This window comes from Ornithodoros turicata, chromosome 6 (genome assembly GCF_037126465.1).
Source record: "Ornithodoros turicata isolate Travis chromosome 6, ASM3712646v1, whole genome shotgun sequence".
Taxonomy (NCBI): domain Eukaryota; kingdom Metazoa; phylum Arthropoda; class Arachnida; order Ixodida; family Argasidae; genus Ornithodoros; species Ornithodoros turicata.
Window position 1 is genome coordinate 7,668,535 of NC_088206.1, and position 14,561 is coordinate 7,683,095.

The following is a 14,561-nucleotide window of genomic DNA, read 5'->3' on the forward strand; positions in this document are numbered from 1 at the left end:
GCTATACTGCGTGCTGTCGCTTGTCATTGTAGTGTGCTCGGTTCTACCCTTTCAAAATCGAAATTTTGAACTTCTGGAATCACGATGCAGATCCCGTGCATGATTCGTGCTTGCGGAATCCAACGTTGCAAATTATACTATGGTCGGTGTAGTTTAGTACGACGTTGACGACACATTGTTCATTATCATAGCAGACACATCGGAAACCCCGATCCATTCTGAATTTCGATCCAAGCAAAACTCAATCCGTGACGTGTCATTGCAACGTGGACCGCATTCCTATACAACCCATAGCCTGTCGTCTAATGGTCCTATACGGACCTTTTTCACAACGACTTATGCGCATGCGCATTACCTTGAGGCGCCGGCGAGGGTTATCTCCGTCTTCACTAGATGGCGCAGTATGGGGCGACAGCAGTGGAGACCAGTGGGGAGACCGCACGAAAGGCACCAGCTCGTGGGTCCCACTCCGGACCGGTTCCGGACTCCTTTGTGCCACCCAGGTGGATTTGTTTTGACGCGCTCCGAGCGTGGTTCGCTGGAGAACCGCTAGGGTACGACGCGTATGTGAAAAAGGTCCATTCTTACCTATTCCGCGCCCCGCCTTGACTTCAATGACTCGCGGGGAAGAAGCGGTCCTCTACATGGAGAGACACCGCGCTTGGGGGAAGCACCGGCGCTACCGGTGCACTCGAGGAACGCGCGAAGGATTTCCTCCCACTTTGAGGATGTTTCGAGTCGAGGTCGATTTTTGAGCCACAAACCGGTCTCAAGGAGCAGCTGAGTCACTAAATAGGGGTACAGAGTATCGCATTCCTTTTCCGCGCCGGAGCCGCCGCTCGGTGTCCGCGATTGGGCCAATCGTGTCACGTGGTCTCTCCTTCCAAGAACTGGCCGTCCATGTTTAGTCACCTCTATGCAAAACCGTTCTCCTGGGTTGCGAGCTGACGTGTCTGCGCGCTTTTCTCCACCGGAGAAGGAGGAGATTGGCGACCCATTGCTAGGCGCGACGCAGCCGCGCCTGACTCAAGATGGCGGTCTCGCTCGTCGGCGTGGCTCAGTGTCGCTACTCTGCTTCCTATTTAGTGACTCTAGGAGCAGCAGGAGTGGAGGGTCAAGTCGAGGATCGTTTGAGAATATGCGTTTATAAGTTTGAGCTTACTGCCAACGCCTCCTGGGCTATAGATGGTCCGCATGTCGCCTCCTCTGCCGTAGGGTGGCGTAGAGTATAGTGTCGCGGTCCCTGCGCCGTACCTGTGGCAAGTTGCTCAAACAGGAACGACGAGAAAGGAGTGTGTAAGTAAGACAAAAACTGAATGCGAGTGTTTGTAAGATTGCCCGTACATTTACGATCCCTCCGCTAGGATATGTGCTCAGCCCTTCATGATATCAGGCTGGGATGCACGGGAGAGGCACATTATGGGGTATTATAGGGTAGAGTGATACAAAGACGCCTCAACGGGTTAGAGTTAATTCCAAGTGGTGTACCAGAGGAGCACCCTACATGCTATTTGCGCTAGGTATGTGGGTGCGGTGTCTGGTTCCCATCTCCATACTTCGCCACGTTACATATACCGGACCTTCTTTTATCCGGTGCAGTTTTCTTTGAGTTTCTTTTTTTCTTCTTCATTTTTGTAAGTGTTTCGGAGTAGCTGGTTTCTGTGTTTTGTAGGAGCCACCATCTCCTTATTTTGTTTTTTTTTTCTAACTCGTAACTCTAGCTCTAACTTTCGTTTTCGCAGTTGAGTTGTGCGACTACGAGGAGAGTACGAACTACGAGGTGACTAATTGCCTAAAATTTCATAATATTTAATAATTCGGAGCCGTACGTCGTGAGACAACGGTGACCACGAGCGATGGCAACACTGGTCGGGTCTGTGGGTTAATTTTGCCTTCCTGGAGGATCGTGCGCCAAAATCTCGACACACAGCACACCACATTTAACGTCCCTCACCGAAGACGGCGTGTCCGAGCAACTTGTACCCTTCCACCAAGTTCCTACCGTCCTCGGCAAGGTTTGAACCCGAGATCTTGGGTTACTGGCTGAGCCACCGAGGCCGGCTGCCTAAAACTTATTAAGTGGCTCATCAATTAGGGGATTTCGGGCAAAAGCGAGATTGCAGTACGGGACACAATCCCCGTTGAAAGCCGTTCCACCATCGCCTTGTTGTTGGGTCTTGTTTTGTCTAGACGCCGTTGGCATGCACTTTACTGGCGCTCTTTGTTGTCGCGTGCATAATGCGAAATACCTGTGACGCAGCAATTAGGTACAGTGGTGGTGGTGGTGGTGGTGGTGACGTAAAACCGGCTTGCCCTTGTTGGCCTCACGAATGTGGGCTCCGTCACGACTGTAGCCAGGATGTGATGAGATGATGTGAGCTGATGAGATGATGAGGTAGAGTACCGCCCCGCAGGCGGTTGAACTCACCAATCATCATCATTACAACAAAGCTGTTGTTGTACGCATGTGACGCAGCGCTACCGCCTGGAAGTTGACACGACATCGGGTCTCTTGTCGAGATTATATCTACGCAATCGAAATACGGTCATCAGCTTCAGCCAGACGTTCCAGTCATATGTTGCGACCGCATCAGGTGCAGGAGCGGTTTCCGGGCACTACATATTTTCTGCTTCAGAAAGTCCCGAAGACTTGTCTTCACGTGTCACTTACAGGATCATCAAGGTAAGCTATTTACTTTCGCAGAGCTGGAGAGTGTCACGTGAGTCCGGGAACCAATAGGGCAATCGAGACACTCGCTTTTCTCACGTCATCCTGGGAGTTGCTTAGGAGAAATGGTTATGATGGGAAAAGGCAAACGGAGAAGTTAGTGCCCGTGCCGCCGGGTCCCCAACAGTGAACGCCTGAATGCGATGTCGTTCAGCACAATGCATCAGAGCCCCACAAGACCCTCCATGTCTGCAGGCATAATTACATCTCATCCTATGTACTGCTATCGTATACGCAACATCCTATACACCACGTACTGCTGCTCCCTTGCGTGTATGTTTTCTCTGTGAACGTAGGTTATTGAGCGTTATAAATTTAATATTACTTTATATGTCTTCATTGTAGGGTCCAGTGGTAGAGGAAATCCACCAGATATATAACCCCTACGTCTCACAAGTCATAAGGCTTTACAGAAATAGCGAGACGATAGAGTTTCAGTGGACGGTCGGACCAATTGGGTGAGTGCTGGACACTGCTGGAGTAGCCGGCCCAACGTAAGAGTTGGGCAAACATCTACCTATTTTTTCTTTTTTATACCAACCAACCATGCTGTCACGGTCGTAGAAATCGTAAGGGGAGAGAGAGAGGATGTGGGGGAAACGTAAATGGTTTGTAAGGCGGCGATGCCCTCTCTCACAACGTCCCAAGTTCGGGATTCGCCATGATAGATACTGCCCTTCAACGCGTGAAGCCAGGGTGTCGGAGCGAACCGAAAACCGGAACCGAAAACCGGAAAAAACCGCTATTTTGGTGCGAACCGGAACGGAAACCGTATACGTTTTTTTCGCTCAGGAGGGAAACCGAAAAGTATATTTAACGGTTTTCGGTCAAAGAGAAAACTTCGCCGGTTTGGACTACGGATAGGCGAACGAAACAGACGTCGTGTGCTCTGAAGTTATGTCATGGATACTTTACGAGGGTTACGGTTACGATGGAATGCATGTCGGTATAGTATGACCCTTAGGCTCCCTTTGTAATGGTTTATAGTTCGCGCACGCACACAAGGCGCATTCTTTTCGCTTGCACCTCCTGCACCAGATCCGAACTGGGTTATTTGCGTGCTGCACTTTCCTGTTGAAAAGAAAGGCATTAGTAATAAAGTTCCTTTCACCTGGAAAGTGCACCTCCCGAAATCCCGTCTTGCGTGGAGTCCAAGGTAGTGCAGTCCAGTGCAAGTGAAAAGAATGCGCTTACAGACTTCGAGGTGCATGTGACTCTCTAGCAATGTGCCGTAGTGTTCGTTTTAATTTGATCCTCCCAAACTCTCCTCAACTAAGCAGCGACCCAAGAAGGCTGCATAACGGCTTCTTTATCGGTAATGTCGCGCAACGCGTCCCTTATGTTTGAGAGCAGCTAAGTTGAATACATTTACGTATACGCGAGGGCAAGCCCGTGCAAAGTGGCAACTCTTTTGTGGACAGGACACGAAGAAAATAAAACGGAACCGTCGAGCGCGTTTGTGAATGAAGGTGTTCCCCGATTTGCGTCGTACTCGTGCGGTGGTGCTTGTTGGCTAGACAGTAGCAACAGACGTTCGGATGGGACGCAATCGCTCCAACCCAGCAAGAAAGTACTTTACGTAGGACATCACGACAAACAAATCAGTTTGTAGCATGCGCTTCAATAAAGGAGAAAGCCCATTTGAACAGACAGTAACCTACAGGAACCAGGAGCTACTAATTTCACAGCTTTCTATTGATATTAAATACCGTGTATGCGGAATAAACGGGTTTACATTTTGTAACATTGATCTCTTTTTTTTGAGGGGGGGATGAATATTCCCAGCAGAAGCGGAACCGGTTAAAAACCGGTATGAACCGTTATTTTTTTACTCCGGAGCAGAACCGGTACCGGATCGTTTTGATTGTAACCGGAACGAAAACCGGAACGAAAAACGTTTCGGTTCGACACCCTGCGTGAAGCTCACTCCACCCCTGGCATTCCTGATATTCAATCAAATCCAGGTAGTGTTTTCCCTCCGGGCACCGTGTATGAACCCAGTCAGCATAATGTACTGAAAGTCGGGTGCAATAGGGGTGGACGGTATGTGTCTTATCAATGTTCTTTAGTTTCAACAGTCTGTTCAAGGTCTTCCACCTACCCGTCCACCCCTATTGCACTCGACTTTCAGTACATTGTGCTGCTTGGGAAGTGTCTGCTCTGTTATCAACGTGTGTACTTGGTGACGACAGTGACCAAGCATCGGGTGTGACTTGTTGTCTTCTGTTCCATATCAGGAAGGACTATCGTACAGTGTAAACCTTGCTCGTATAGCCATGTGCGAACGGCTTACGGAGCTTGTGGGAGACACCGTTCCTATCAGGGAGGTATTTTCCAAACACCTTCCCCTCACCTTCCTCTCCCCCCAAAGATCTTGCAACCCCCCAAAAGATACTGGCCAAAAACGCCACAAAAGCAGCAGATATCGGCACAATCCCCCACCACCAGCACCACCACCGAGGTGCAAATCCCGGGAATATCCCTGGTGGGTAGGGCTACCGTATCTATATAGTGACAGCTCAGTTGTTGAGGTGTCCCTCTTCGGTTATCTTGGTTTATAGATATTGCGAGAGTTATATACGGTCGTGACAGAGGGTGACCTGTAAGGATGACTTGCGCTGAAAAGTTAGAAACTTCTCTTGCAGGACTGCAACGGGGTCAGACATCATCACGCTGTTCCAGACGGATATTGATAATTCCGGAGAGTTTTACACAGACGGCAACGGCAAGCAGAACATGAAAAGGCGGTGAGACACGGCGAACACGGTAGCTGGCTAACGTGATGACAATCACAAGAGTGTAATTTCAGACTTGAGGTATCTCCTAATGCTTTGCCGGTGTCTTCCAATTACTACCCGGTTGTATCGTGGATCTACATTCAAGTAAGCTCTCTTGACCATCTAGATCATTGTTAACATGCGCATGGTGCGCGCTCTTTGACTGTGTATGTCACTGCATGTCACTGTATGTCACTGCATGTCACTGCATGTCACTGCATGTCACTGTATGTCACTGTATGTCACTGTATGTCACTGTATGTCACTGTATGTCACTGTATGTCACTGTAGAATGCGCGCGTGCCCCGCCCCGACAGAAAGGACACGACTACTTCTGTACTACTACTGCAATAAGTACATCTTGGTGGAAACGACGGTCTACATTTAGTAAGTCCAGATATGCCAGGCATGGTGCACGATGGCTGACTTGTCATATTTCCGGGGCATCGAAGCGCTTTTGACGCATGGTGTCAGCTCAAAAAAAAAACAAAAAAACTGGAACGTAGCTATTGCACATGGGAACTTTGTACACCCATGATCTGCTTTAAGTCATTTCAGATTTTTACTTGTTCACTCTTTACGTTGTCATCATATCGTTGACCTCTCCAGACCCTAGAAGTCTGAGCCATTAACCACCCTTTTTTAATCAGTCAATCAATCAACCACTCAGTTGTGGACAGATATAACACATTCCCGAAATAACTTCCCAAAATCCTAGCTGCGATATGCTCGAGTTCGAAATAACATGTATTAACATTACCTAGTGCCACTATAAACGTGCCCAAATGACACGCAGTGGTATAACAAACGGCGAAATCTCGACTGATTGCGCCAAAATAACATACGGCGCCATTTTTACGCTAGCCAACAAGAGCCATCTGCTTTTTTCCTTCTTTGTGTTCGTACGGGACTGACCACGATGGCACATATCCTGCAGGTTTCATGGGCGTTGGAGTTCAGCGTACGGGTATCAATGGCCGTACAGTATCTTTCCTAACTTGGTTGGACCCTTGGTTGAACCCCTTGGTTGTACAGGGTGGGTGCAGATAAAGTAGCCCCACATTTATCCGCGTATGGCGTTCCCTGCTTACCGCATGAACTTCCGGTGGTGCGGGATGACGCGTTTATCCGATGAAAACGAACAAAAAAATCGTAGTAAGCAAACTCCACGTAATAAAAAAATTATCCATGCAAATGTTGCTCTCCGTGTACCCCGATTTGCCTATGCAGAAGTCAATATGGCGGTCACGGCACAGTTGCGTCTAGCTACCGCTAGGCGTACCAGATCTCGTTTTGTTTCTGCGTGAGTGGCACCCCCAGCGGTAGGGCGATGCGACTGTGCTCCACCGCCATGTCCCATTGGAAATACACGGAGCGAAGTTCGCGTTGCTAACGATTTTATTGCGCAGAGTTTGGTTGCCACGATTTTTTTTTCTCCATTTGCACCGCGTAAATGCATCGTCGTGCGGCGCCGGCAGTTGGTACGGTATGCAGGGAACGCGCTATGTGCGAAAATGTGGGGCTACTTTATCTGCACCCACCCTGTACTTTGTGGCGCGACGTGTGATGTGTATCGCTTCGCACAGCTGCTGTTAAGTGTGATTCCATCTGTTCTATGCATACACCACATGGCTATCCCAGGTTAACCCGTTACATGACAAATTCATTTCCTTCATATCCGCCGTAGCCTTCGTCCAGTATCCGTAACGGAGTTTATCGCAACGCAGAAAGGCCCGTTCTTTGAGGGGTACAAATACTTATTCTTGCTGCATAACAAGTCAAGTACTGTTACGTGGTGGTGCCAAAAGTACTGGACAGGCGGTTGCAAGGTGACTGCTCTGGTCAAAGCATCTGTTGAAACGCAGTGGAGCAGAGCAAAGAAAGCGTTAAAAAAAAACGTGGGAGAAAAAAGATTCCAATATTGCAAGCCTTGAACATCAGCTCCAAATGGGAACGCTTACCCTTGGATCGTACCAAGGACCGTGATCGTACCTAAGCGAATATAATTTGCGTTGCGAAACAAAATAAACGTCTTGTGTTGTCCCCTTCGTATTGTGTGTTCGTCAAATCATCAAGTCACAGTAAACCGCAGGCGGGCGCGGGCCCCTGAAGAAGTCCGAGGCTCCATCTCCGACTGACCCCATCCCCGACTGACCCCATCCCCACTCGCCTACCCTGGCCGTACGTAAGGTGATTACAGAACGAGGTACTTAAAGTGTACCATGAAACGAAATTTTGGGAAAATGTGTTATTTCCCTACGAGGGTTCCGGGAGTTTATTTCGGTACCGTGTTATTTGGACACTGTGTATCTTTTAATCCATGTTCAACTGAGATGTGGTATCCAAAAACGAGGATTTCGGGAGCGTGTTATTTCAGTACAGTCGTTTCGGGAATTTATTCTGGAACCGTGTTATTTGGGCACTGTATCTTTTAATCCACGTTCGACTGAGACGTGTTATTCAAAAACGATGATTTCGGGAAAGTGTTATTTCGGTACAGTCATTTGGGGAATTTATTCTGGAACCGAGTTATTTCGGTACTCCCATCCCCAACCACCACTCAACCACCCTTTACGGAGTGGAATAATCGGCTCTACACTTGTGGGGCCACAATCTCCATAGTACTTTATAGTGCAATCCAATCCAATGGTCCACATCCTGTAGGACGCTCTGACTGGGCTACAGCTCTCCGTCATCCCAGACAGACCGCAAGGCGGTAGCAGCTTGTCCAAAGGAGCCATCGAACTGATGGCAAGTATATTCGTGATAAAAGAAAAGTGCCGTACATCCTGCACTGTAATGTGCGGCGGCAATCTTTTTTTTTTTTTCCTTTTTTTTCAGGTTCATAGGAGACACCATACAGCCGACTCGCTAGGAAATCCAGAAGATCTAGACGAAACAGGGTCCGACGGCGATGGCCTAATAGTGACCGGAAAGCATCGGGTATTTTTTGGAACGACGAAAGAATCGTGGCCGAGAGTTCGACTGGAGGCTCTGCGCAGTGTCTACCTTCCGGTCACCATCTTTGTTGCTCCATATCTATTGGGGAACATGAGGCTCACACGGGTAATCCACATCCTTAAAGGGACGGTCGCATCCGTTCCAGTCGATTTCGAAACTACAGTGTCATCTTATAGACCTCTCCCTGGTGTGTAAACAAATGACGTCATAGTGTTCAACAGCGTCACCAATTTGGTAGAGTTGAACTACGCTAGAAGCTAGGGGGCGAACAAGGTCGAAAACCACTGCCTTGATGGATTACGATGGTCCCTGAAAGGGAGGCGACCTTCGGTCCTACTTTTCTTTCAATAGGGGGCGGCGAACGAGTGCCCATTCGTGGAACCCAGCCCTCCCCTTCGGATTTGTTTCGGTTTCAGTCTGTCCACCAACGTCACGATTTCTCGGGCAGAGGTCTATTCCTCGTGGACCACTGACCACGGTATCGGAAACCCTACGCGAAATAGTGGCGTAGTTTGACTGTTATTCGATGGAATACTTGACAAGAGCGGACGACGGATGTTGAGAGCATGCCGGAAGTCCCTCTCTGAAAAACCGAGAAAACGTCACTCCCTAAGAACCAATGAGGGCGCGGAAGCAGCGCTGAACTTTAAAATTTGTGTATTTAATATCTGAGCACTTAATTTGCCGGGTAGATTGTCGAACGTAGTGGTATTGATTGCATAGATGGGATTCCGGATGCGGCCGAACCTTTCAAGTGACACTGCCGATTAAAAAATGCTGTTTCCGACATTGCTGCCGACTAAAAATGTTTTGTTTCGTATATTCCGAATCAACCTCACTCACGAATCAAACTCACGCAAAATACAAAATGTCGTGAGTGAGTATTAGTGGCTTCCTCGAAACCTTCGAAAGGAAACCGGGAAACTTCACATAGTTTCAAGCTCTCCAAGTGTAGGTGACGTCATCGAGAGTGTCGTGTTCGGCTGATATCGGCAGATAAACGATCGCCCCTGGCAACTGTGGGATATTGCGCAACACAGTGTAACATGCGCTCAACGCGTCAGTCGCGCACAGACTCCCGTAATGGAAACTATGCTCCTATGTACTCTGATGTAATGTCAATTAAACAGTTGGAAAATACAACAAATGGCGACGAGGATGGGATCTCTCACACCGATGGGATCTCCCACATCGATGGAATCATCGACTGATCGCATGTGTCTTACGACGTAGAATCATCGATCTGCCAACTGTGAGTACAGGAATTTGCTACTAAAATGAGTGCACCCCTTGTCGGAAGACTTGATGCCTCCGATGAAAACGTCGAGAGCTGGACCTCGTACGTTGAACGTGTAGAGGAGTATTTTGTCCTCAACAATCTTCAAGAAGACAAGAAAGTGGCAGCGCTTATAACCAGCATGGGAGCGAAAACATATAACACTCTCCGCAAATTGACATGCCCAAAGAAGCCTTCGGAGTTAAAGTTCAACGAGATCAAAAAGTACCTCACGGACTATTTCTCTCCGACGCCGTTGGAAATGTCAGAGCGGCATCGTTTCTACAATCGTGTTCAAGGACAGTCCGAATCAGCAAGTGAGTTTTTGGCTGAGTTACGTAAACTCTCCGAACATTGCAATTTTGGCACATTCCTTGACGAAGCCCTTAGAGACAAATTTGTCTGTGGCCTGCGAAGCACCTCTGTTCAACAGCGCATGCTCACCATGAAGGATTTGACCTTGACAAAGGCGCTTCAAGAAGCGGTGTCATGTGAGCTCGCAGCCAAAGGTGTGGAGGAACTACATAACAAAAGAGAAAGCGTAAACGGAGCCGCGTCTAGTGTTTCGAAAGTTCGAGACGAGGAAAAGAAGTGCTTCCGCTGCAACAAGAAGGGTCATGTTCCTTCGAAATGCCGATACCTCGACGCTGTATGCCTCCACTGCAACAAGAAGGGTCATATACGTCCCGCCTGCAGATATCTTGCAGCAAACAAGTCGTCCACTGAAGCTAAAATGAAGCAAACAAAAAAGAAGGACACTACAAATGCTTCAAAGGCTGAAAATGTTGGAACCATTCGCCAGGATGTTGACTCAGAGCTACTTGCGCACGTCACTGGTGGTGGATGCGAGCCCATTTGGTTAAAACCAGAAATTGAGGGTCATGTAATTCCAATGGAAATGGACACAGGGTCAAAGTATACTATTGTACCCCAAGTTGTCTACTCGAAGCATTTCAGCCACATTCCACTGGAACCTACCTCCATGAAATTTCGAACTGTGACAAGTGAATGCTTCGTACCTGATGGCGTAGCCACAGTTCAAGTAAAATTTCGAGAGAAATGTTCAAGGCTCCAACTCTACGTTGCAAGAACCCCAGGACCAGCACTGTTTGGCCGAGAGTGGATTCAAGAATTCAAGTTGCTTGAAGAAACAAATGGAATCTTCAAGACGTCGACTGCAACGAAAGCTTCTCAAGAAGAAGTCAAAAATAAGCTGAACCAGATTCTAGAAACTCACAAGGTCGTATTTGAAGACTCCATCGGGAAGTTGAATGGAATCAAGGCAACCTTAAACCTGAAGGAAAATGTTCAGCCCAAGTTCCTTCGTGCTCGTCAAGTTCCATACGCACTCAAGGAAAAAGTCGTTGCCGAATTGGACCGACTAGAATCGGAAGGTATTCTGACCAAAGTCAATGTCAGTGAATGGGCTACTCCCATAGTTCCTGTAGTAAAACCCAATGGGACAGTCAGGATATGTGGAGATTTCAAGAGCACCATCAATCAACACTTAGTCGTGGATCAGTATCCTCTACCACTGGTTGAGGACATTTTCGCGAAGTTATCTGGTGGTCAGAAATATACAAAAATTGACCTCCGGCAAGCATTCCTACAAATGGAAGTGGATGAGAAGTCCAAGCATTTGCTAACTATCAATACAGAAAAGGGACTCTTCCGGTATAACAGGATGGTGTTTGGCATTGCTCCCGCACCTGCGATCTGGCAACGCACCATCGAACAAGTTCTACAGGGTGTTCCTATGACACATGCAACGCAAGACGACATATTAGTGAGTGGTACTACTGAAGAGGATCATCTCGAAAATCTTTCGAAAGTCCTCAAGCGCCTGGAATCGTTTGGACTAAAAGCAAACCTGCAGAAGTGCTCCTTCTTCCAGGACAGCATTGTGTACTGCGGATACAAGATCAGCAGCGAAGGTTTACACAAGACCGAAGACAAGATCCGTGCTGTACTTGAAGCTCCAGCACCGCAAAACGTCAGCCAGCTGCGTTCCTTTCTTGGGCTAATCAACTACTACGGAAAATTTATTCCGGACAGCGCAAATCTTTTGCGACCTTTGCACGCACTTTTGGAAAAATCTGCAAAGTGGAAATGGACAAAAGACTGCAAAGTAGCCTTCCAAAAAGCTAAAGAAATTATTGCGTCTGACACAGTCCTTGTCTACTACAATCCGCAGCTACCACTCCGTCTCGCTTGTGATGCCGGACCACATGGTCTCGGCGTAGTTCTTTCTCACGAAATGCCCGATGGGACGGAAAGGCCAATCGCATTTTCCTCGAGAACCCTTAAAACGGCAGAAAAGAACTACTCACAAATTGACAAAGAGGCCCTAGCCATTATCTGGGGAGTACAGAAGTTCTACGCTTATTTATATGGCCGACATTTCAGACTTATAACGGACCATCAACCATTGACGCAGATCTTCTCGCCAATGAAGGGTATACCTGCAATGCAAGCAGCACGTCTCCAACGCTATGCTCTCTTTCTCTCCGGCATGGACTACGACATAGTATATAAGAGGTCAGAAGACAACGGCAATGCTGACAGTTTGTCACGGTTACCTCTACCGGATGTTCCACCGGAGGGCCCAGATGAAACTGAGCTTTACCATTTAAGCCAATTTGAGCAACTTCCTGTTACTCATTCACAACTGCGAGACGCAACCCGACGAGATGTTATTCTGTCCAAGATATATTGGAATGTCATGAATGGCTGGGACAGTTCTAACTCAGACGAAGATCTTGTGCCTTACATCCGACGCAAAGATGAACTATCTGTGCAACAAGGAGTTCTAACATGGGGCACTCGCACCGTCATTCCCGCGAAACTCGTACAGTCAATTCTTGACGAGCTTCACCGTGGTCACATGGGAATCGTTAAAATGAAAGCTTTGGCACGATCCTACGTATGGTGGCCAAACATCGATCGTGACATCGAAGCTGTTGCAAGGAATTGCGAAGGTTGTCTGAAGAACCAAAATGAGCCACCTAAGGCTCCATATCATCCGTGGGAAATTCCTAACGGACCATGGAAACGAGTCCATTTGGACTTCGCCGGGCCATTCCAAGACAAAATGTTCCTGGTAGTTGTGGACGCCTTCTCCAAATGGCCTGAAGTGATCGTCATGAGCTCTACTACTGCTTCTTACACTGTAGATGTCCTACGGACGATCTTTGCCAGAAACGGCATACCCGAACGTATCGTCACTGACAATGGACCACAGTTCACATCAAGCGTGTTCATGGAGTTCATGAGGAACAATGGAATTCAACATTCCTTGACAGCACCATACCACCCAGCAACCAATGGACTTGCTGAGCGTTTTGTCCAGACACTCAAATCAAGCCTGAAATCTATGCAGGGGGAAGGGAGTATCCACGAGAATCTCGCAAAGTTCCTTATTGCATATCGCACTTGCCCCCACACAACTACTGGGGAAACTCCATCAAAACTCTTCCTGGGACGCGAAATTCGCACCCGCCTGTCACTTATCAGGAGAAGTGTTCAAGACAGTATACGAGACAAGCAAGATAAATTGTTCGAGCGGAACCATGGAAGAGAACGTTACTTTGAACCGGGACAACATGTTTCTGTTCGTGACTACAGAGGAACCGATAAGTGGACCACAGGTCTTGTCCTCAGACGCCACGGACCATTGTCCTATGAAGTAAAGGTTGGTGACAAAGTCTGGCGCCGGCACATCGACCAGCTGAAACCGGGTGCCTGCGAACGTCAAAACGCTCGAGAAGAAAACCGCGGACCAACTTCAAATGACTCTGCTGTTCCAGAGCCCATGGTAGCGGATCGACCACACCAACCAGAAGCAGAAGATACTCCTCCGAGCGAGTTGCACACGACTCCTGAGAATGTGCACGCTCCGAATACAGCAGTCCCTGATCTAGGAAATGGGAATGCACAAGTCGCAAAGACGCCCCGTCCCCAACGAAAAAGAAGACCTCCGGAAAGGCTGATTGTGGGACTGGACTAAAGAATTTGGCGGGGAGGAGATGTCGTGTTCGGCTGATATCGGCAGATAAACGATCGCCCCTGGCAACTGTGGGATATTGCGCAACACAGTGTAACATGCGCTCAACGCGTCAGTCGCGCACAGACTCCCGTAATGGAAACTATGCTCCTATGTACTCTGATGTAATGTCAATTAAACAGTTGGAAAATACAACAGAGAGCTCGGGCGTCTGTTTCCTAGCAACAGCGGTTCCCTCCTCCTCCTCCCCCCCCTTCCCTGTCTCCACTCTCCACCCTCACGTTGGAAGACTGCCAGCAGCTGTGGTGCGGAGAGGGCAGTAGACCTTCGAGTAGCAATTGTGCCAGGCGCGATTGCGGATTGGGTTACCTCACGCCGTCATACTTTTCAAAACCAGAAATTAACTTTATGATACTTGGGCATCACACGGAGAGACACGTTGATTGCGCTGGGATAAATTCGGCAGGATTCTAAGGACACGAGATTTACTCCGTAGTAGCACTTTGACCACTGTTTCGCTCTCTAAGAGTGTTACTATCTCAATGTGTGTGTGTTATGAGTGTATTCATTGCTTTTACAAGAGGTACGAGCCCAACGTGCAGTGAGGCGTACGGAGCAACAAGCTTACTACCGTGTACCACCAATATACACAGTCACCTGTGTAACCTGTCTTGAGTTCTATTCACCTAGAGTCACTAAATCAGCGTAGCTTATTTAGTGACTCTATGTTCACCGACTCCGCTGTCTGTCTACCACTCACTTCAGCGTCGTTCATCATCGTCCCATCATCATGTCGCATGTCATTCCGTCCACTGC

General features: G+C 48.2%; 1 protein-coding gene across 1 annotated transcript in view; it reads left to right on the forward strand.

Annotated features, from left to right (window-relative positions):
• LOC135398990 (lysosomal alpha-mannosidase-like) overlaps positions 1-14,561 on the forward strand; it is a 31,968-nt gene that overhangs the window by 15,179 nt on the left and 2,228 nt on the right. The window contains exons 11-16 of the mRNA XM_064630607.1: positions 2,477-2,683; positions 3,074-3,186; positions 5,374-5,475; positions 5,538-5,610; positions 8,170-8,256; positions 8,347-8,571. Of these exons, the coding sequence (XP_064486677.1) occupies positions 2,477-2,683; positions 3,074-3,186; positions 5,374-5,475; positions 5,538-5,610; positions 8,170-8,256; positions 8,347-8,571 (807 nt within the window). The remainder of the gene's footprint in view (positions 1-2,476; positions 2,684-3,073; positions 3,187-5,373; positions 5,476-5,537; positions 5,611-8,169; positions 8,257-8,346; positions 8,572-14,561) is intronic.